At 47.8% G+C, this 21,842-nt stretch overlaps 1 protein-coding gene across 3 annotated transcripts in view; it reads left to right on the top strand.

Moving 5' to 3' along the window:
* Positions 1–21,140, top strand: part of OLFM2 (olfactomedin 2) — a 216,390-nt gene extending 195,250 nt beyond the window's left edge. For all 3 annotated transcript variants that reach the window (XM_044431568.1, XM_044431567.1, XM_044431566.1), the window contains 2 exons: positions 4,919–5,025; positions 20,211–21,140. In XM_044431568.1, the coding sequence (XP_044287503.1) occupies positions 4,919–5,025; positions 20,211–20,888 (785 nt within the window). In that variant the 3' untranslated portion in view covers positions 20,889–21,140. The remainder of the gene's footprint in view (positions 1–4,918; positions 5,026–20,210) is intronic.
* The last annotated feature ends 702 nt before the right edge of the window (positions 21,141–21,842 follow it).

Here is a 21,842-nt window from a genome sequence, read left to right as displayed (position 1 = left end):
CCAGGTTGGAGTCAGTGCAGCGTAGGGCCACAAGGTTGGTGGCCAGTGTACAGGGGATGGCGTATGAAGTGAGACTGAGGGAACTGGGTCTCTTCAGCCTGGAGAAGAGGAGACTCAGAGGGGATATGTTGGTGACATACAATCATGTGAGTGTCACACAGAGATGGGTAGAGACCTGTTCTCCCCTGTAGAGGAAGGCAGAATGCGCTCCAATGGAGCAAAGCTCAGGGAGCCAAGGTTCCATTTGGATGCCAGGAAGCACTTCCTGACAGTCAGGACCCCGAGGGTGTGGAATGGGCTTCCACGGGAGGTCGTTGAGGCCCCATCGGTGCCGGTGTTCAAGGATAGGCTGGAAGTCCACATGGTGGGCATGTCGTGAGCAGAGCCAGCTGGTGCTGAAGGTCAGACTAGATGGCCCGGGAGGCCCCTTCTGACTTGCTCTGTTTCTATGTTTCTAGTTGCTAGGGGGCAGGGAGCAATACAAGTCTTAAAATGCAGTCATTTCTAGGCTATATGGACTACATGACGGTTGCGTGCCCTACTTGATAGTGGATGGTCCTCTGTTTGAAGGGCTGTCAAAGGTTATTTGAAGGGTCCTCTCTTTGAAGATCTGTCCTGTCACAGACCAGTTCAAAAACAAAGAACCATAAGAGGGGAAACCAGGATGAAGTTGCGCATGGATAGGGGGCACCTGGGCAGCAGAGCAAGGAGTTGGACATGGCTTCTAGTGTGTACACTCTTCCCCATTTTGCAATGTCATTTATTTCAATTCCCATTTTAGTAATTACTTCTCAGTCTGTATCTACACCTTTAAATTAGCATGTGTACATTTTATACAAATCTGAACCATTTTTGGTCCTCTTTTTTCCTTTCCATTTTGCCAGTGTGTTACCTTTTTTCACGGAAGGGGGTGATCCATAATCTTCCAGCCTGGTGTCCTGTCCTGTGTCCCCTAAATTCACTTGCTCTTCTCTGGTGCCCTGGAGGACATTGTTGCTATTGCTAGCAGTGAAGGAACTTTCTCCTGGTCAGCTCAGCAATGATTCAAGGACCAGGAGGGAGGGTGCCATCTGGTGTTTCACCTCATGCAGGAAATCATCTCAGGACAGCCCTGGAGAATATATAGACCAGAAGCAGGGAGGCTTTCATTTTTGACAATGTCACTGGAATCCACCACCCATTGGTCCTACTTTGTCCTGTCAGAAGCTCTCTACCCTGATACAGAAGGATTCTGTCAGTGCTGCAGCTTGCTTGGGACCAGGAAGCTTCAGGATTTGTAGCCCACACAGTTGCCTGTGATCTCTGGGGCAACATTGCTAACTTGCTTCTTGGGACTTGGATTCCAAAGAGTAGGTGAGATGTCAAGCAGAAACCTTGTGCACTCAAAACCAGCTTAGGATAGGTGTATGCAGTCTCACATCCTCCAGCTGTTTTGGACTTCAGCTCAAGGGATCCTTTTCTTCCCATTTAGCCATGCTGGCTGGAACTGATGGGGGTTGTAATCCCAAGCGGTGGGAGAGCACCAGGTTGCCTTCTCTGACTTAGGCTCAGCTGAAGGCATTAGACACAATGCCTTCAGAAGACCAGTCTATCTCTATAGTTAAGGAATGTTTGCTTGCTTCATTGAGGACATTCCCTGAATGAACCGCCAACTCCACCCACAGGATCTCCATCTGTTGATGACAGGGCTTCTTAAAATGTCTCATTATAGATCCAACTGAAACATTTAGCAAGACTACATGATAATATTGTCCATCAGGAAATGTACCATATCTGAGTGCATATGAAGAAACCATGTTTAACAGCATGTTTAACATGTTTAACCAAGTTGGAATACTTCTCCATGCTCATGGAAAACTAGCATGTCAGTGATAAAACTAAGCTAAAATCTTATCTTTCCCTAGGCAGGGAGCACTTCACATGAAGGAACATTGAAAGAAGTGCTCCTCAAGCTATGGTTTGCAGTGATACCCAGAAGGGTGGGTGGGCTTTTGCTGATACTGCATGTTTGAAGGCACTTTTGAAAGTCCTGTAGTACATAGAAGGATGTAATGTAGATAGTGAGTGACAGAGCATTTCTAAAGGACAAAGCCAGTTCTGTATGCAGAGCTAAATGCAACCCATGGGGTTATCTGGAGCAGGTTCTTGCCTCTGTTAGCTACTATACCATATGGGGTTTTCTTTCCAGGCAGCAGCTGCTGAGAGCTCTCCTGGGCTTGTGAACTCAGCTTAGTTTGCTGCACTGCTGATACCTTGCCAATTATAATTATGTGGATCTCATGGCTGTACAGAGCAAAAATTAAAATGCAGGGACATCAGGACATCACCAGGGTGCAATTATGGGACAAGGAGGGCAATTCTGATGACTTGCCACCCTTCAGCTTGCAGCCCACTCCACATGGGCTGTATTACTGCAACGCTGCTGGGAACAAGTGGAGGGGGATCAGCATGGTGGAAGTGTTTTGAGAGGTTGGTTATATGTTACAGGGCCAACAGCAAGGTAGCCATTGCTGGGAACCTGCTGAAGGCTCACAGTCCAACAGAGGTTCGCTGACAAGAGTCCACTGCCCTTGGTCTGCACCTTGCAACCTGCTCGCTCATCTGCCCCATGCCTTGCCTTAGACAAAGCTAGCAGTGAGAAGGAGGAGCAGTATATGCTCTAGTCTCCCTGATCGCTGGCCCTCTGCCTGTCCAGCCAGCAAGTGTTAGGCATGATGAGGAAGACAGTGAGGAAGAGCAGCTGGTGACAAGGGTGGGGAGAAGGTAGGCTCACTGCAAGTGAGAACCCATTGAAGGTTTCTTGCCTGTCCACCCTCACACACTTGGAGCTGTCCCTGAAATGATTGCTTGGCCAATATCCAAAGTCTTTACGGAATCGTACAGTGCCCATTCTGGGCATATCTGAGGGACTGTGGGACTTCACTCTCAAAAACCCTTCCTTGACAGATTGGCCTTCCAGCAAGGATGCTGCCTCCACTCCAGCCTCAGGTGCAGCCATCAAGCCACAGAGAAAAGTGAAAAGGAGCTTGCTTGGCAGTTCTTGGTCTGCAGGTGTTCAGACAGAAACAAAATTCTGCACCAAATTGAAATTCCTGGGCAAAAATTAACTAATTCAAACACAAGTGTTTGGACTATTGACATTTTCAAAGTTAGCCTTTAGAATTTTGTTTCAGAATTTAGGAAGCATAATACTTATTGATGAATGTTAAGGCAATATATGCTGAAGGTATCACATTGATAGATGCACTGGGGGGCGGAGGGGGTTGACCATCTATAAAACCTCTGTGCCTGATAACTGATACATGCATAATTTAGGACATGGGTGGGGGAAAGGTGACCTTCAAGATGTTGGTGAGTGATAGCCCCCATCAGCTATAACCAGCACAGCCAGTGGTGGGGGATGATGGGGGGGGGGCAACAAATGGCCCACATCTTAGAAAACCAGAAGTTGCTGCTGTTACATCCTGTCAATTTGTCTACAATTTCTAGCAACCCTAGGAATGAAAGCCCCCAGAATGTCCTATTGTTGACAACCCTGCTTAGCTCTTGTACTCCAATAAGGAACTTGCAAAGAACAGTGTGGAGGATTCCCTCTCTCTCTCTCTCTCTCTCTCTCTCTCTCTCTCTCTCTCTCACACACACACACACACACACACACACACACAGGGGATAGGAGAATGTGCATGCACATTGGCAGTAATTACTCCCAGAAATATAACATCAGCACAGCAGAAGATGATCAAAGATAATCTGATCTAACTGGTATCCATGATACAGCGCTTTCTTGGTTCAAACCACTTCACATATATTAGCTTAGCAAACCTTACAATCCTTGTAAGGTCAGCAAATATTTATCATTAAGCTGTGCCACTTCAGATACCAAGAATGGGATCAAATGTTGGATTATCTCTTGGATTCTCTCTTCTCTCAAAACAAAAACAAACATATCACAATAGAGGTGAGACTACAATACTTTCTCTGACATGCTATTTTTGTGTGTTGATTTGTTAATATGTTGAATTTCTAATCCACCCAATCACCAATGTTCTCTGGTAGATTACAAACAGTTAAAGAACTGAAAGGCCATAAAAATATAAAATCCCATGGAAGAATTTAAAAGAACAAAATACAATATAATACAAAGAATACTCAGCATAGGAATCAATCAAACAGCCATAAAAATCTAGAAGTTGGGCCCTAAAATGCCTAAGAGAAAAGAAAGGGCTTTGCTTGGCAATGAAAAGATACCAACATGGGTGCTAGATGAACCTTCTTGGGGAGTTCATTCCAAAAGTGGGGTGCCACCACTGAGAAAACCTCTTTTATGGCTGCCTGCTTTGCAGGAAGGAAGGCTTCTGTAGGGAAATCTTGGGGGAGCACACAATGGGGGATTCAAGCATTTGATCCTTGTGGATCCACTTTGTGTGTCTGCCATGGGTAAGGCATCCTTTTGAAGTCTTTGGCTTCTGGAACATAGAATGTCTTGTTGCTGAGGTGACACTGTCAACTTGAAAGGATGGAACCCTTTACTTGGGAGAGAGAGTCCCATAGGAAAGCAAAGCAGGTAGGCTGCATCTGGAAGCCTTTTCTGGACCTGGTTGGGAGTAGGGAGATGGGATCCAAACCCCTATCGCAATCCATCCTTTCCCCCACAGTTTGAACTGGTCCAGCTCAGTGGTATGTAACTGCCAGTTATTGTCAGTAAGATAAAAGTTGACTGATTTTCCCAAAGAAGCAGAGATAAGAGTGTGACTTCTCCATAACTACTCAGGGTGTGCATCTCCAAAAGGGGATTTCAGCTCAGCTGTGCAGACAAAACTTCATTTGCTGGACCACCCTCCCTAATGAGATCTGCCTTCAACTATCCCTCCATCCCTTGTCTTCATCATTTCTCTTTCTCCTCTGTTTTGCTCTTCAGGGTGTGGAAAGCTCACAGGGGTAAGCAACCCCATCACCATCCGGGCATCTGGATCCAGGTTTGGTTCATGGATGACAGACACTATGGCCCCAAGTTCTGACAGCCGGGTGAGTACGTGAGAGTCAGCACTCTGCCAGTTGCACAGAGGTGGACTCCGGGTTGTGCTGCCTTCCCCAGGAGAACCAGGAGCCACTTGTCAGCAGGGTTACTCATTAGCTGTTGGTTGACAGCCAAAGCACCACAACCCAGAAAGCCAAGCTTTTTTAAATCCAGTGCAAATGGAATAAATGTCCCAGGTTATTTGATCTAATAAGTGAAATCTGACTGAATAGGCACAAACTACTCATCAGCTATGGGAGGGGGCAAGCTTGCGATGCCCTCCCTCCCGCACATGGCATACTTTTCTATCCTAATTGCAAAATAGGGCATCAGCACAAGGAAGAGAAAAAATGACATTCACAAGAGATTGGAAGAGGCTATTGCAGTGCGAGATAGGGAAAATGGAACGGGGAGCCTTGGAGCAGGAAGGGGAACCCAGGAGTGGCTCCACTCCAGTGCTGGCTTCCTATGTTGAAGGCAGGACACCTTCAAAGGCTCTCTTCCCTCATCAAATCTACTTTCCCACGGCCACCAGCTGCCCCTTCCTCTCTTTCTCATCCTCCCACCTGCCCCAGTGCTCTCTCCTAATTAGGGATCTGTCAAGCCTCTCCAGACCCACCAGACTTCTTCCAGTGCTTGCCTCTTCCAAAGAAAGTGAGCCCAGTCTGGAAGAAGTTCATGAGCATTCACAGATCCCCAGCTGTGCAACCAGTAATCTTCCCCAGCTGCAATTCCCAGTGAGCAGCCTTCTTCTGCACTTGCTGCCAGCAGCAGCGGAGGTGACACACAGGGAAAGGGGGCACAGTGAGCGGGTGTACCAGTTGCCTTGTCTGGGTGTGCCTAGCAGAAGGGAACTGCACAGTGCATGGGACTCAGTTCTGGGTGAGTGCCCCACAAGCCCTGGGCATGCTTGCCAGAAACTTGGGCTCTGAGCCATTGCAAGGTGGACCAGAGTCTGGGGAGCCAAAAATAGGGAATCCAGCAAATTTTCTGCCCAAAGCAGATTCCTCACACATCTCTGTTCCTAATTCCAGATCATTTATGAATCAGTTGAAAAGCATTGGTCCTAAAAGAGATCCCTGTGGAACCCTAGTGTTTACATCCTTCTATTGGGAGAATTTACCATTTATGCCTACTCCCTACTTTCTGTTCTTCAACTAGCTACTGATCCATAAGAACTCTCCTTTTACTGCACGACTGTTAAGTTTGCTGAGGCATCTTTGTTTTGATAGAAAAGGAATTGATTTTGAAAAGAAATTCAAAGGAGAAGAACATTTTGGAGAAATTCTGATGGACTGTGGGGTTTTTTTTGTGTGTGCTTAGCTTACATAAGAACTGATAGGGAATTGTGAACAAATATCCTATTTTTCATTGTATGCTCATCTCTCTGAAAGTCTCTTGTTCAACTTTCCACACTCAAATTTAAACCAGAAGAAAATACCAAGAGAACTTTTTTGAATCCGGAAATGCAGGCAGTCTGGGAGGTTGCAATGCAATCAAGTTGTGTAATACAACTGAGTGTCAGAAAAGACAACACTGCATTCCTGACCACTGCCAAAGTTTTACCCCCTATTGCCCCCTTCCCACCCCATCCCCGCATAATTCCCTTGCATGTCACTAGCTATGGGGCCTGGTAAAGGATGCAAATGGTAATCAGGCTGCCAACATATTTCTGATTGGAGCATGCACAAAGCATGAAAATCTTTGGGTAGAAAAAGAAGGCCCTACCCATGATAAATTGTTGGGAGAATTTCTTCTTCCTCTGAAAAAACCCAGTGAAATGCCCCCCCCTCCCCAGTTATTCTGCTCATAAATACGGTGGATAATTTCAAGAGTCCATTTCCACATATCTCTTGTTCCACCACATCATCATTCCAGCTGAATGCAGGGGAGAGAAAGGCCTGGCAGCTCAGCAATGGAAACATTTGCTTAGACTAAGGGGCATGGGTCAGAAAACTGTGGAGATCCTCTTCTTCCTCCTTGTCTCAGTCTCCAAGGACTAATTTCCCAGCATCATCCCTTTCATTAAGGAGATTGGGTCTGGAAAACAGAGCATCCCCTATCTGCATCCCACTGTTTTCTTTTCCATGATCTAAGTGGAATGTCTGGATGGATGGATGGCTGGATGGCTGGATGGATCTGTTAATTTTCTTCATTATTGTTTTCAGCTTGAACTTATTGCATCCCATTTCGACATACATCTTTGGTGTGCGTGTGTATGCATGTATATATGTGTTAGTACTGTTATTTCTTTAAAGGAAATATGTACTCTTATATACATTTCCCCACAAATATATGCATTTATGTGCATATCTTTCAATCTTTTCTGTTGATGTAATAGAATTTTGTATGTTTTATTTTTCCTAGTGTATATGCTTTTTTGTGCCAAACACAGTGGCATGTGAGTATGAGACTGTGTGTGTGTAGGAGAGAGAGAATGTGTGTGTGTGTGTGTGTGTGTAGTTTCTCGGCAGGAGTTCTTGGTTCCTAAGTCAGCATCTTTTACAGCTTAATTTATATTGGTTTTGCAGTTCAGCTTAACTGATGCTCTGTGAAAAACGTAGCAGCTTGAAAGGGGCTGGTGTGGTCCCTGGGCACAATCTGAAAATGGGATAGCAGAAATGTTAATGGGTTGGAAATTGCTTAAGTAATAAGGAACCCAAGCATAGGAGGGAGATGAATTGTTTTTCAGCTCTTGTTTATCAGGGGCCGATTTGATGATTAACAATATAATTGTACAAAAATGCTGAGAAACAAGGGCCTGCATTTCTACAGATGGGAGAGCCCAGGGGAAGGGCTTGGGCTGTGTGTTTGGGGTGGGGGAGTTGAACTCAGTGACAGAGAACATGCTTTGCATGCAGAAATCCCAGTTTCAGTCTTCAGCATGTCCAAGCAGGGCAGGAAAACTCCCTCCTAGAGCCCTTCAGGGGTGCCTCTGACAGTGGTGAGCCTGACAGGCAGGACTTTCAGAGGGCCTTAGCACCTGGGCAGGCTCATTTAGCAGAATGTCTTTAAGGACCCTATTCCCAAACTGTCTACTTCAGGGTAGTGGGCTTGAATAGGTGGTGATGTGATTCCTTCCGGCCCTGAAATTCCAAGGTATCTTTCTCCCATCTCTATTTCACTTCATTCATCACATTGCTATACCAGCCTATATGTCTTTCAAGGTAATTAAAGAAGTGGTTGCTGCTCTCCAGTTTACACAGGAAGCTGTGAATGGAATTCAGTGCAGCGAGAGGTCTCCAGAGGACTGAAGCAACCAGGGCTGCCAGCAAAGAACTCCTTCCAACCCTCTCTCACAACTACAAGATAACTTGCCCTTCTGGGACTTGAACTGTAACTTCCTTGATGCAGCTCTGCTACTGCAAGTCCAAAAACTGGGTCCCTTATTCAGGAAGGGCACCCTGTCCTAGAACTGAAATGAGGGTGGGAGGAAACTCTCTGCAGGTTCCAAAGTAGCTGCAGAAACCTCTGAGTGTCACACATGCTCCAAAACTTTTCATCAGGGTCAGGGGCTCCTGTGTGAGCTAAGCCTTAATCTCACCAACATGAATATCAATTGGTACAAGCATGTCTACATATTTGCAGGGTGACTGATTCCCCTTTTTCAAGGACTTGGCAAAGTCTTGTGACAATAGAGCAAATGATTTATTGAGAAGTAAACTTAACAGCACACGGACATGCACACACACGCTCTTCCACTCCACCTCTCCAGAAGAGACTAAGGAGGAGAACTTTGTCTGATCATCCTCCAGGTGTGAAATCAATCTTGCCCGCCTCTTGATATCACAACATTTCTTTGGTTATTAAAAACTACTCGGGCATTTGATCAGCAGAAAAGAGTGAAAATGTATTTTAACTCAGTAAATTAAAGGAGAAAAAAATTAATACAACAAGCGTAAATCATCCGTAAAGATTGGGGTGTGTTTACTCAGTCTCCACAGCTGAGCTTCTGGGAAAATGATCAGAATGGCAGAAAGCCCAAGATACGTACTTCTGGCATCTCCAGTTAAGGGATTGTTGGTTGAGCTATAGAGTGGACTTGCTAGTCTGTGGTTCTGATCCAGTGTAAGTGACACGGTGTATGAGCAAGCACATGCATGTCCATTGCCCGGAATATTGGGCTAGATCAGAGGTGCAGACCCTGAAGCCCATAGGCCACATCTGGACTACCTGGCTCCTGGTCTCATCCTCTAGAGTTCCCCAGATGTCCTTACCTTGCCCTTTCTCCTGAATTCTGGTCTTTTCATGATTTCCCCGGTCATGGACATTTTACCCTCATTCTTAAAGGCTGAAATGCTTCACTTAAGGCTCAGTGAAAGCCTTAAGCTAAAGTGTGTTGGTCCTTTTTGTAATTTTGGCCCTTAACACTTGTATTTTTGGCTCAGCTCCACCCACTGCAGGAATGCAGCCTCCAAAAACTTTCTCAAATGAGATTCACCCTTGTTCTTAACAAAGTTTTACAGCCCTGTCCTGGGCAATTGATCTGAGAGAAAGGGTCCCCTTCTCCAAGATTGCCTGACCTCCAGCATGCCCCAAACCAACATACCAGGCTTTGAGGGAGCTTTTCATGCAAATATTAAGTACAAAAAGGGTTCCACATATATGATCACAGTGACCTGCATAGCAATGGTCTAGGGTGGACAGTATTGTTATTCCCAGCTTGCAGATGTGGGCTGAGCCCAAGAGAACACCAGAGAAGGCTGGTGGCTGAAGCACATTTAGATTCATCTTCTTCATCTCTGTTCTCCATGATGAAACTAACGTGTGATATCCTTGCTGGTGCAGGGATGGCTTTTGAAGTGCAGGCACTCATCATCTCCATTGCCATAGCCACGCCTTCAAAGAGAGCCCAGAAATTCAGGCAGCTATTTTGATCCATAACAAGAAAACAGTGGTGGCCATTCTCATTTCCAACAGGCAGAAGGCTTTTGTCAAGCTCCTGGGCCTGTCTTGATTGTCCCTCCAAGACCAAGCCACTTCCCAAACTATTCTACCTTGAAACAGGAAAGGTTGGGAAGACGTTTTCCTGCAGCAACTCTGAGGATTACTGCTAAGCCAAGAGGGAATAAAGAACTCTTGAGAAGGTGGAAGCCATAAATGGCACCAGCTTACCTGCTTATCCAAAAGCTCTGCGTTGGTGGCTCTGCTACATTGCTGGTCATTCTCCTCCACCTTGGTGGGGCTGCTGAGCCAGGGGGGTGGTGATGAAACCTTGAACCTGAGCAGTTCCAAAAATGAGGCCACAAAACATAAAAGGTGCAGTGTTCTTCAGGTGCTGTACCACATTTTGATCAGAACATTCCTCCAAGGAGCTCAGGATGGGTTATCCCCTTGAATGCTCATTGTGAGAAGGTAGCTGGTTTGGTACAAGGATGGAATGCTCTGACCCAGCCCTTTATGTTATCTATGACCACATGGGCTCTCTGAATTTCATCACTACTCTCACGTGGCAGTTGTGATATGAAAACTATTTGAAAACATGACAACTGTATCAGTTAAAAAAGAAAATAACATGCTGGGTGGGATCCAGATTTAGTTGAACTTAGTTGGCCCATACTTAAACTAGACCCAGTAATGGGACTTAAGTGAGCCAGGACTTAAGTCCCACCGATTTCAGCATATTTACTTTGACTAAATCTAGACTCAAGCTCATATTCTCAGGGCCGGGTCTAAGGGTGGGTTTCCAACTTCTCATTTATTTTATCTTACATTTTATATTTGCATCCAGCATTGATCTTACAGCATAACAGTCAGTGTGGTCTCATGATTAGAGTGTCAGCCTTGGCACCTGGCTGGAGACCAACTCTAGTCTCTACTTGGCCATGAAGCTCACTGGGTGTTTTTGCACCAGCCATGACTCTCAGCCTAACCTACTTCACAGGGGTCTTGTTGTAAGGATAAAATGTACAGAACAATGTAAGCTGCTTTGAGTTCCTGCCTTGAGAAAAAATGGTGGCGTGAGGGTAATAAATGCAATATACTAAGAACAGTCTAAACCTCAACCACTGCTAGTTTATGAGGCTTCCAAAATGGCATAAAGATTTGCAAACCAGGGGTGGGGAACCAGTGGAGGCTTTTAAGCAGTAGCATGGGGAGAGGGGGCAGAGAAACTGCCCTATGCGTAATCAGTGAGTAGAGAAAAAGCAGGAAACTTGGCAGGCCTCATGGAGCCTCCCACGAGCTATGTTAGGTCCACTGGCCAGAGATTCATCACCCCTGTTGCCAATCCTAGTCTTGGCACTCTCCATCATCTGCAGTCCTACCCTATTACCTGGCTGACTTAGAGGCGATCATGCAAACTTTTGCAATCTTTTGTTTTCAAGCCGGCATTTGACTGCAGAAGCCTTAGAAAGCACGTGATCTATTACGCGTGTCCCCTCACCCTCCACTTTTCATAAGTGAATTATATTTTAAACTTCAAAAGGTAGCCCTGAGCTTTTGAGGGAAAGAAAAAGGCATGGAACACATCTAATCCAAGGCAAGGAGGTGTCAGCTGCTCCATCAAATGGGCTTAATTGTTTAAAGAAGAATGAAAGGGAAAAAGAGCAGCAGAGACCCCTGAGGGTCCCTCCACTGAGCCCTAGTGTCAGGCAGTGAGCAAAGAAGCCTCCGGCAAAGTTTATACACCCAGGGCTTCCTGTCTCCTTTGCAAACATTTCAGGCTAGTGGTGGAGCTTTGGTGTCTGGTCAGAGCACTGGAGAAAGCTGTTGGCGAGCATGTTAATAGCCTGGCTTCCTGTGTGCTGGCAATGAGGGTGCAGCAACGTGTGACTCCAATGGGCACGGCAAGTGGGGCCAGGCAGAAGCCGGGGGGCATTTGCAGGGGAGGAGCAAAGCGTGGGGGTGCAGAACCCCTGTCCACTCCTTTCCCCCAGCCACCCTGACTCCCAGCCATTTTTTCCCTTTCCTAGCTTCAGAGCTGGCTGAAGGGAAAAGCATGGTGGGGGAACAACAAATAAGAGTTGGAGGAAAGATTCAAAGGCACAGGTGGGTTTACCATCCTCTGGTTCACCTCTGTAACTGCTCCATTTGGCATCTTTTGTTCGTTTCTAATATATTTATACCATTTACTATATTAAAATCCCTAAGCAGCTAACCTTAGGATACATTATAACAGTACAGAAAAAGACATTTTTTAATCCTTATACAGATTCCAGCATCATAATGATGAAGCAAGATGCTAGCAGAGTCCTTCACAGGCCAGAGAAAGCCTATGAAAATAGGTGTGTTTTGAAGGAGTGTTTAAAACTTGTACCCATGCCTTCCTCTCAAATAGCATGTTGGAAGGTTTCCCAACAGGCGGGTGCCACCACTGAGAAGGTCTGCTTCCTTACCATTGCCTGATGGCATGCCGTTGGCTGAGAGTAGTAAAGCCCCATCAGAAAATATCTGGGGTCAGTTGGGTATATACAAGGGAATATGGTCTGTTCTACTCTAAGGTGCTGAAGATCTCCACTGAACAATTAAGCTTCCACCATAACCTGACTTTGGGAAAGCTGTTTCCATTGGCTCCCAGAAAATATGCATCTCAGATATGGCTGCCTTGTCACCTTTCAGGTGGTGGCAGGCACGGTTGGGTATGCTTATCTGGGAGGAAGAGCTTACTCCACAGAGATACGCCATTTAGGTGTCAGAACAGTTCTGGGCAGGCTTGTAGATTCAGTTCCTCAGGAGAAAGGGACAGCCTGCACCTCCACACTGGCTGACACCCTTCCATGCATAGCAGGCTGAGCCAAGGCCTGGGATGAAAACAAACATAGAAACATAGAAACAGAGCAAGTCAGAAGGGGCTCCCGGGCCATCTAGTCTGACCTCCGGCACCAGCCGGCTCCACTCATGACATGCCCACCATGTGGACGTCCAGCCTATCCTTGAACACCCGCACCGATGGGGCCTCAACGACCTCTCGTGGAAGCCCATTCCACACCCTCGGGGTCCTGACTGTCAGGAAGTGCTTCCAGGCATCCAAATGGAACCTTGGCTCCCTGAGCTTTGCTCTGCTGGAGCGCGTCCTGCCTTCCTCTGCAGGGGAGAACAGGTCTCTATCCATCTCCATGTGACATCCCCTCACATACCTGTATGTCGCCAACAGATCCCCTCTGAGTCTCCTCTTCTCCAGGCTGAAGAGACCCAGTTCCCTCAGTCTCGCCTCATACGGCATCCCCTGCAATCCGGCCACCAACCTTGTGGCCCTACGCTGCAATGACTCCAACCTGGCTATATCCTTACTGTAACGAGGGGCCCAAAACTGAGCACAATACTGCAGTTCTGGGTGCACCAGAGTCACATAGAGTGGTGGTAATACCTCTCTCGATCTAGAAGCTACACTTCTGGCTATGCAACCAAAAGTGGCATTTGCCCCCTTGACCACCGCATCACACAGCTGATTCATGTTTAGCCTGCAGTCAACCAGCACCCCAAGGTTCCTTTCACAAGTGCTGCTCTCCAGCCTCTTGTCCTCTAACCAGTACTTATGACATCTATCCCTGTGCCCCAAGTGCAAGACCTTGCACTTATCCACATTGAACGCCATCCTGTTGTCTCCTGCCCACTTCCATAGTCTGTCCAGATCCTTTAGCTTCTGGAGTACCTGCTCCTCAGTTGTGGCCACTGCTCCAGTTTTAGTATCATCTGCAAGACTGTTCACCCCTTCTTCCATGTCATTTATGAAAACATTAAACAGGATCAGCCCCAGAACAGAGCCTTGGGGGACCCCACTTGTCACTGGCTACCATCCCGATGATTCCCCATTAATGGTTAGCCTCTGCTTTCAGTTAGTCAACCATGCCCTAATCTACCAGACAGTGCTTTGGTGTATCCCAAAACTCCTCAGTTTCTCAACCAGGATATCATGGAGCACCTTGTCAGAGGCCTTGCTGAAATCCAGGTAAACCACATCCACTGCATCCCCTCCATCTAGCCATCTCGAAACCTTGTTGTAGAATTTCACAAGGTTTGTCTGGCAGGACCTGTTTTTGCGGAAGCCATGTTGTGTGGCTGTCAGCCTCCCTTCCCTAACTAGCATCACTCGATCTCTCCCTATTATGAGCCTTTCCATTGTTTTTCCTACAATGGACGTAAAGGCTAACTGGTCTGAAATTCCCCATGTCCCTTCTACCACCCTTTTTGAAAATGGGGACCACCGATGCCACCCTCCAGTCCTCTGGAACTTCACCCGTTCTCCACAAGGCCTCAAAAATGGAGACCAGTGGGCACGAGAGAACTGCCAACTCTCTAAGTACTCTCAGGTGCCTTTGTAATGTCCAATGTCCTGAGGAGCCCCTCGTCTTCAAGGGGGGTGACTCTAATCTGTGCCCCTAAGTCCCTGACCTCATCTAATCTCCTATGCGAATCTCCCCCGTCCTGCTTTGGAGAGAACACAGAGGCAAAATAGTCATTTCGCATCTGTGCCTGTTCCTTCATATCAGTCACTGGATCTCCTTCCTCCTTATTTAGTGGTGCCACTACTTGTCTCCCCTTCCTCTTCCTATTTTCATGCTGAAAGAAGCCCTTTTTGTTGCTCTTGATTTTCTTGGCAAGTCTCGGCTCATAATCAGCCTTAGCCTTGGGAAGAATCCTTCTGCAACGGGCCTCCTCCTCCCGGTATACCCTTTTGTCTATTTGCCCCAGTACCCATTTCCTATGGAGGTTCCTCTTTTGTCTCATCCCTCTAAGCACCTCCTTTTGCATCCATGGCGGTGCTCTCCTCTGCCTCCCCACCTTACTAAGTATAGAAGTATCGTCAAGGCTCGCGTCTCCAAAACCTCCCTTTTGAGTGCCATCCACCCCTCCTCAACTCGCTTACCTTCCAGTAACCTATCCCAGGAGACTTTCCCCAGTCTGGCCTTCAGTTGGCCAAAGTTGGCCCTCTTGAAGTCCCAGCTTCTAGTGCTCGACCTGCTGCACGTCCTCAGTCCCCTGATCTCAAAGCAAAGGATGGAATGCTCACTCGCATCCAGAGCTCCCCTAATCTGTACCTCATCTATCAGCTCCTCCCTATTGGTCAAGACCAAGTCAAGGATGGTTCCCCTCCTCGTTGCCTCTTGGACCCTCTGTGTGAAAAACCCTCCCTCTAGAGCTTCTAGGAAGCAACGTGATCAGGCTGTCACCGCCGAGTGAGTCTCCCAACTCATATCCGGGAGATTGAAATCTCCCATAATTACTGTGTCTCTCCCCCGAGATATCCTTAGAATCTAGCCTGTCAGGACATCATCCAGGGTCTCAAGTTGACCTGGAGGGCAATAACACCTCCGCTGTCAGGTCTCTTTCCCCGTCAAAACCCTTAAGTTACACCCAGACTGCCTCTACCGAATCCCCATCTGTGCTGTATTCTATCTCACTGCATCCTATCCCTTCCCTGACGTATAAAGCTACGCCCCCCACCCCTCTTCCCCTTCCTGTCCTCTCTAAACAGGTAATATCCTTCTGTGTTCACATTCCAGACTTGCCTTTCATCCCTCCAACTTTCTGAGATTCCCACCAGATCATACCCTCCTATTCCCAGGAGTGCTTCAAGCTCTTCCTGCTTATTATCCATGCTCCTAGCATTAGTGTACATGCACCTCAACTCCTTCCCACTGCTTCCTTTCCTTGGAGTCCCAGGCCTCCTCCTTCCTCCCATCTTCCCTGATACCTGGTCCCTCTTTGTAGGAGTCCTGTCAGTCCCTGTAGTACCTCTAAAACCCTGCTCCCAGAGCCCGGATCCTCTCCCCACACTTGTCCAGTGCAGACACACTACTGGAGGGCCTGACCACCCCCCCCCCCACCAGCTCAGTTTAAAGTCTTCCAGACAAAGCTCGCTAGAGCATCTCCAAAGGACCTTTTCCCCATCCTCGTGAGGTGCAACCCATCCCTTGGCAGAAGTCCATTGGCAAGAAACCGAGTGCCATGGTCGAGGAACCCGAAGCCAGTCGTTCACCTTGGAGACCCTCCTGTCCCTTCCTGGCCCAAATTCCTGGACAGGTAAGATCAATGAGAAGGCCACTTGGGCCTTTAGCTTCCCCAAGGCCTCAAAGTCCCAGGTGATCCCAACCACACCCTGCCTGGCAACATCGTTTGTGCCCACATGGATCACCAGGAGCGACTGGTCACCACCAGAGCAAACAAGACACTCTACTCTGTCCTTCACATGCCAGATGCGTGCACCCAGCCAGCAGCAAACCTCCCTTGTCTCCTGGTTGGGGCGGCACACTTCTGCCTCAGTGCCCCTGAGCAGAGAGTCCCCAACAACAATTACCCACCACTGTGTCTTCTCAGTGGTGGTGGGCGGCCGTGCCCTGGCCCTGGCCTCCCCTGCAGCGACCCCCTTGCTGCTTGTGGTCCCAGGCTGGGGGTCCTGCTGGGCCCCCCAGGCCTCATCATCCCCAGCCTTCCCAAGTGGAGAGAACCTGCTTCCCAGCTCCAGACTGGTGCCAGGAGAAGGAGGAGGCCGTGCTGGCCTCCTCCTCCTGTGGGTGACATACCTCCATGTCTCCACAGCTGCTCTTCCTATGGCCTCTCCCTCAACCCTCTGTCCAGAGCGGGGCTGCTCCTGGGGGTCCTGGAGAGCTCTCTCGGCTCTCAGGCAGCTCATCTCCTTCTCTAGGAGCGTCCCCAGCTTGCACCTAGGGCGAGTGTCTTCCTGCCTCTCCTGGAGGAGAAGGGTGAACATGTTGCAGCTGTCACAGCAGACAGCAAAACCCATGACTCCTGCCAAGGCCATCTCCTAGTCTACCACTGGGAACCCTTCAGAGACCCTACCTTGGTTCCCTGCCTTGTCTGTCCTGCAGTACCCCTCACTCGCCCAGTTCTCCCAAACTAAAACCCACACACACAAGGATAAAATAAAAATTTAAATTGGAGGAAAAACAAAGCAAAGCAATGCAAAGCACAGCACCAGAAAACCCCCCAAAAACAAACCAAAACAAACAAACAAGCAAACAAAAACAAAAACAAACCAGTATGACAAAAACAAAACCCTCAGCCCTCCAGGGAAGGGAGTCCCCGGGCAGCCCGGGCCACAGCAAAGGGATGCAGACAAGGGACAACACCTTAGCAGTCCCTCAGGCTGGTGGCCCCATCCCTCTGCTCCCTCCTGGCCCCTCTGGCCTCTCTGGCCCTCCCCCCTGCCTCTCTGCTGCTCCTGGACCTCTGCTCCTCTGCCCAGCTCCTACCTTGCCTTCACCAGTCCCCTGGCCACTCAGCGCTCTCTCCCAGCCTGTGCCTCTGCTGCTCTGCTGCTCTGCCAAGAGGCCAGAGCCAAGATGGTGACCATGTGACCTGTGAGGCTCAGTCTTCTGCCCAGGTGCTCACTGTGGCTGTGCCTCCTCCCCATTCTCCCTCCATGGGCCTCTTAGGTGCTGAACCCCCAGTGCAACCCTTTCTCCCTTGCACCTTCAGGGTGGCAGCATCTCTTGCAAAGCCTCATTTCCATCACCTCCATCTAGGATCACACTGCTGTGACGTTTGCTCTTGCATCCAAACCTTGATTGTCATCATATAAATTGTGGGTCAGTGATGTATGAGCAGTCAGCTCCATTTCTTGAAAGATCTGAAGCCTCCCAGTTGATTAGACATCACAATATCCCAATCTGTCGATTGCCGTTCCTGCCCATTCACCCTATAAATGAGTTGGTGCCATTTGGATCAATAAGTGGCACCTTCACTGACCCAAGGCCATGCTAACAAGGCTGGAGGTTCTGGCTGTTTGCCAGTCTTCACCATGACTGCTAGGGCACTCTGCAGGATGTAGGAAGACCTTGTCCTTCAGTCATTCTTCACGCGGGCTGTGCTAGACACATCTCTTTGGAGCCTTGCTCTGCTGGAGATTACATTTGTTTGCTTATAGCTCCTGTGCCCTGCTCTTCAGCTGGGAAGACTCTAAGTCAGCGTGACTTTGAGACCACGAAAACAAGACAGCCCCTGCCCTCAGGCTTACAATGTAAAAAGTTTTACAAAGAAGATGACACAAAAAGAAATAAGAAGAAATGACACAAAAGGGAAAATGGGATGGGGAGGGGAAAGGGGAAGCACAAGAACTGTTTTTAATGCTGTACAGTTCTTATCATGACCAGGTGTAATGTAGCTGGACATTGCTGGGCCTCTGACAATGACCAACTGGAATAGAGAAGAAAGGAGGAGCAGAAAGTGCTGGTCATCTGTCTGTTGAATGGACCATCCCTCCCTCTGCTGCAGCCTGATGGAATGGCTGCTGGGTGACAAGCAGATGGAAAGAAACCCCTTCTCAGCAGGGCTGGTGGTGGCTGTGCCTTCTCTCTTCTGCAGCTTGAGTTCCATTTACTGCCTGCATAAACTGCTTCAAAGATCCATCCATCTCCCTTTGTGCTAGAGCTTTGCTACAGGGTAGAAAGAGTATAAGAGTCCCAGGCACTCTGCAGATGCATCTATCAATGTTTTTCTGTGTTTTTAATAAATTCTTACCATAAGACACAGAAAGGAGAGATGAGTCTGCTGGAGATGCACTTACCATTTCTGCATAGTAACAAGCAATTTCAGTGGGATGGATTATTCTCTCCCCCCCACCCCTTTTGGGCCTTCACTGTTCAGCAAATGGCTCACGTCGTTGTGTGTGAGACAAGGCAGGACTTATTTGTAACTTAGGGTTAACTAGAGAAACTCATCTTTTGAGAGAAGATATTTATGTGTGTGCATTGATTGGTCCCAGAATACTAGCCCTTCTTTATCCAGTCATGCCGGACAAAGCTTCCTCCTACTATTCTCTGCTATGTGGAGAGGATTTGGCTTACCTTCACAATAAGTGCTGAATGAGGCCAACCCACAATGACTGAGTTCAATCAAGATTACTCAAGAGTTGAGTATAGGGGGTTGCTAAATTGTAAGTTGTTGCTGAAATGTGGGTTACTAAGTCACCTGAAGCCAGCTGCACTAACAACCCATGGCTTGTTAACCACAAACAACCCATGAAGAGAACCATGGTTTGGTGTTGGGTTGTCAACCCTGGGTTCACCAAGGATTGTTGTCACAACTGCTTGCAGGAGCCAGCCACAATGGTTGAACATCAGCTTAGCTGGGTGTGAGCTTGTTTTTGCTTTAAGTGCGGGTTTTTGATCTTTGGGCCCCACTTCAGGTTTGATCCCACCCACCTTTGGGATGCAGCCTCTGAGGCCACCTCCAAAATTCAGACTAAAAGGGGTTCCACACTTCACCCCTGCAGTAGATGCGATAAATACTGTAAAGCTGGGGGAGTGGTTAGTGCTCAGTGGTAGAAGGTATGCAATTATGCAGGTACTACCAGACAGCTCATCTCCAGTTTAAAGGAATCACATGGAGCAGGACTGGGAAGGACCCTATCTGAGAACCTGAAAAGCTAGTCAGAGAAAATCATATTAACCAAGAAATCTACCTTCCCCAACTAGCTGCTCTCCCAATATATTGGATTACAATACTTGTCACCCCTGAACATTGCCCATGCTGACTGGGGTGATGGGAGTTGTAGTCCAAAACATCTGGAGGGTGCCAGGTTCAGGAGGGTTGGGCAAGATGGACTAACATTTTGACTCAGTTCAAAGTACCTTCCTGTACTGAAGTACACATTTCCTCCCACTTGCCTGTGTACTTGAACCAGTGGATCGAAAATCTCCCGTGTTCTATTTGTGATGTGTTCTCAGTCTGCTTCCTTTTTTATACTGGGGAGGCAAAGATTGCAGTGGCCTCCACAGGGGAGGAGACTCTGAGGATGTTTCCTTCCCCTCTCCCCTCTCAGAGGGGGAAATCCAAGCTGCCCTGTGCCCTCAAAGCTGCCCTTTCAGAGACGTCTGGATGATAGTCTTAGTATGTTTTTTATTGTGGGAAAGCTTCCACTGTTGTGATGTATAGCTTTGGGCATCAACACATCTCAGGTTTGCCCTCCTCTTTTTGTAGCTACGCTTAGGAGTCTGTGAATGAACCCAATATTTATTATTATGCAATATTACAGCTACATCCTGCTTTTTTCCCTTTTGTAAGGAATCTGATGTGGTCCTCCTTATCTCAAGGCCATCCTCACAGCAACCCTAAGAAGTAGATTAAGCTGAGAGTCTGTGATGGGCCCAAAGTCACCTTGTGAGCTTCATGGTTGAGTGGGTACTAGAACCCGGACCTCTCAAGGCCCAGTCCAAATGGAATCCACTGCCCCACAGAGACCCTCCAATCTGGCATAGCCCATGCTAACATCCCTTGCCTTCTCCCTCAGGTTTGGTACATGGATGGCTACTACAAAGGCCGCCGTGTCCTGGAGTACCGCACTCTGAACGACTTCATCACAGGACAAAACTTTGTCCAGCACCTGCTGCCTCATCCCTGGGCTGGTACTGGCCATGTGGTCTTCAATGGGTCCCTGTACTACAACAAGTACCAGAGCAACATTGTGGTGAAGTACCATTTCCGCTCACGGAGTGTCATCGTCCAGCGCAGCCTCAACACTGCCGGCTACAACAACACCTTCCCGTACTCTTGGGGTGGCTTCTCAGACATCGACTTCATGGTGGATGAGAACGGGCTCTGGGCCGTCTACACCACCAACCAGAATGCCGGCAACATTGTGGTCAGCAGGATGGACCCCATCACCCTTGAGATCCTCCGCAGCTGGGACACTGGCTATCCCAAGCGGAGTGCAGGAGAATCCTTCATCATCTGTGGGACCCTCTATGTGACCAATTCACACCTGGCAGGAGCCAAGATCTATTTTGCTTACTACACAAACACTTCTAGCTACGAGTACACGGATATTCCTTTCCACAACCAGTATTCCCACATATCCATGTTGGACTACAACCCCCGGGAAAGGGTCCTCTACACCTGGAACAATGGCCACCAGGTCATCTACAATGTGACTCTCTTCCATGTCATCAAGACTTCAGGGGAGTTATAATGCCATGACCTAAAAAAGGCCTGAACTCTCTCAGTTGTCATGTCATTCATTATCTCTCCTCTCCTTCGGGGTAGTGGGGTGGGGCACTGTGGCCTGCAAACTCTGTGGCCTGGGAAATTCCGTGATGCCATTATTTCTACGTAATAAAACAAAGAAATTTCTTCTCCCTCCCTCCCTCTCCCTCTCTCTCTCTCTCTGTCTTCTCTCTCTCTCTCCTGTGGCTGATAACGCATGGATCAGGTGTGGGGCTTCTTTGGGTGGGGTGGGCTTTTTTTATTTTTGTATTGATTTTATTTTACTTATTTACCAGTGGCAAATAAAGATGATCTCATTGAGGTTTGACAGAGTTTGGGCCCTTTTTGGATCAATTAATGCCTATGACCTGGTTGTACTTAGTGCCAACCCATAGTTTATTTAACTCATGCTTAAATGTTTATTTAAACCATGGTTTACTGTCCTGTGGAGGTTTTGTCTGGAAGATAATCAGACAGACCATGGTTAGTTTTTGCAATCATTGGAATGTTTGTGTCTCTCCACTTTCCTCTCCCCTGCTGCTGTATCCTGTATATCTTTATAGGACTGTATTACTGGCATGTAGAAAGATTGGTGGGTGGTTTTTTACCCCTCTTGTCAACTGCCTCTGTAGCCTGCAGAAACAACTGATGGATGATCCATAGTTCTATCTTTATACATCATGACAACCCATGGTTTAAACATCCCAGAGTTCATAACCCAGCAACAAGCTACAGAGTCTTCCTTGGTTGTTCATAGTTAAGAAAACATCTTTGTTAGTACAGATGGATTCACCCTTGATGATAATCCAGAATTTAACATCCCATACCATGGACTGGCATTATGTGTGAATCTACCCACGGGCACAAGCATGGATTCGGGTTGATAACTGGGGTATAGTTGCTGGCTTTAAATGCCAACAGCCTGCATGTCCTTCTCCAA

The sequence above is a fragment of the Varanus komodoensis genome, unplaced genomic scaffold, assembly GCF_004798865.1.
Source record: "Varanus komodoensis strain SLA01 unplaced genomic scaffold, ASM479886v1 scaffold22, whole genome shotgun sequence".
In the NCBI taxonomy this organism is placed as follows: Eukaryota; Metazoa; Chordata; class Lepidosauria; order Squamata; family Varanidae; genus Varanus; species Varanus komodoensis.
Note: the sequence above shows the minus strand (reverse complement) of the source record. Positions and strands in the feature narration are given on the sequence as shown.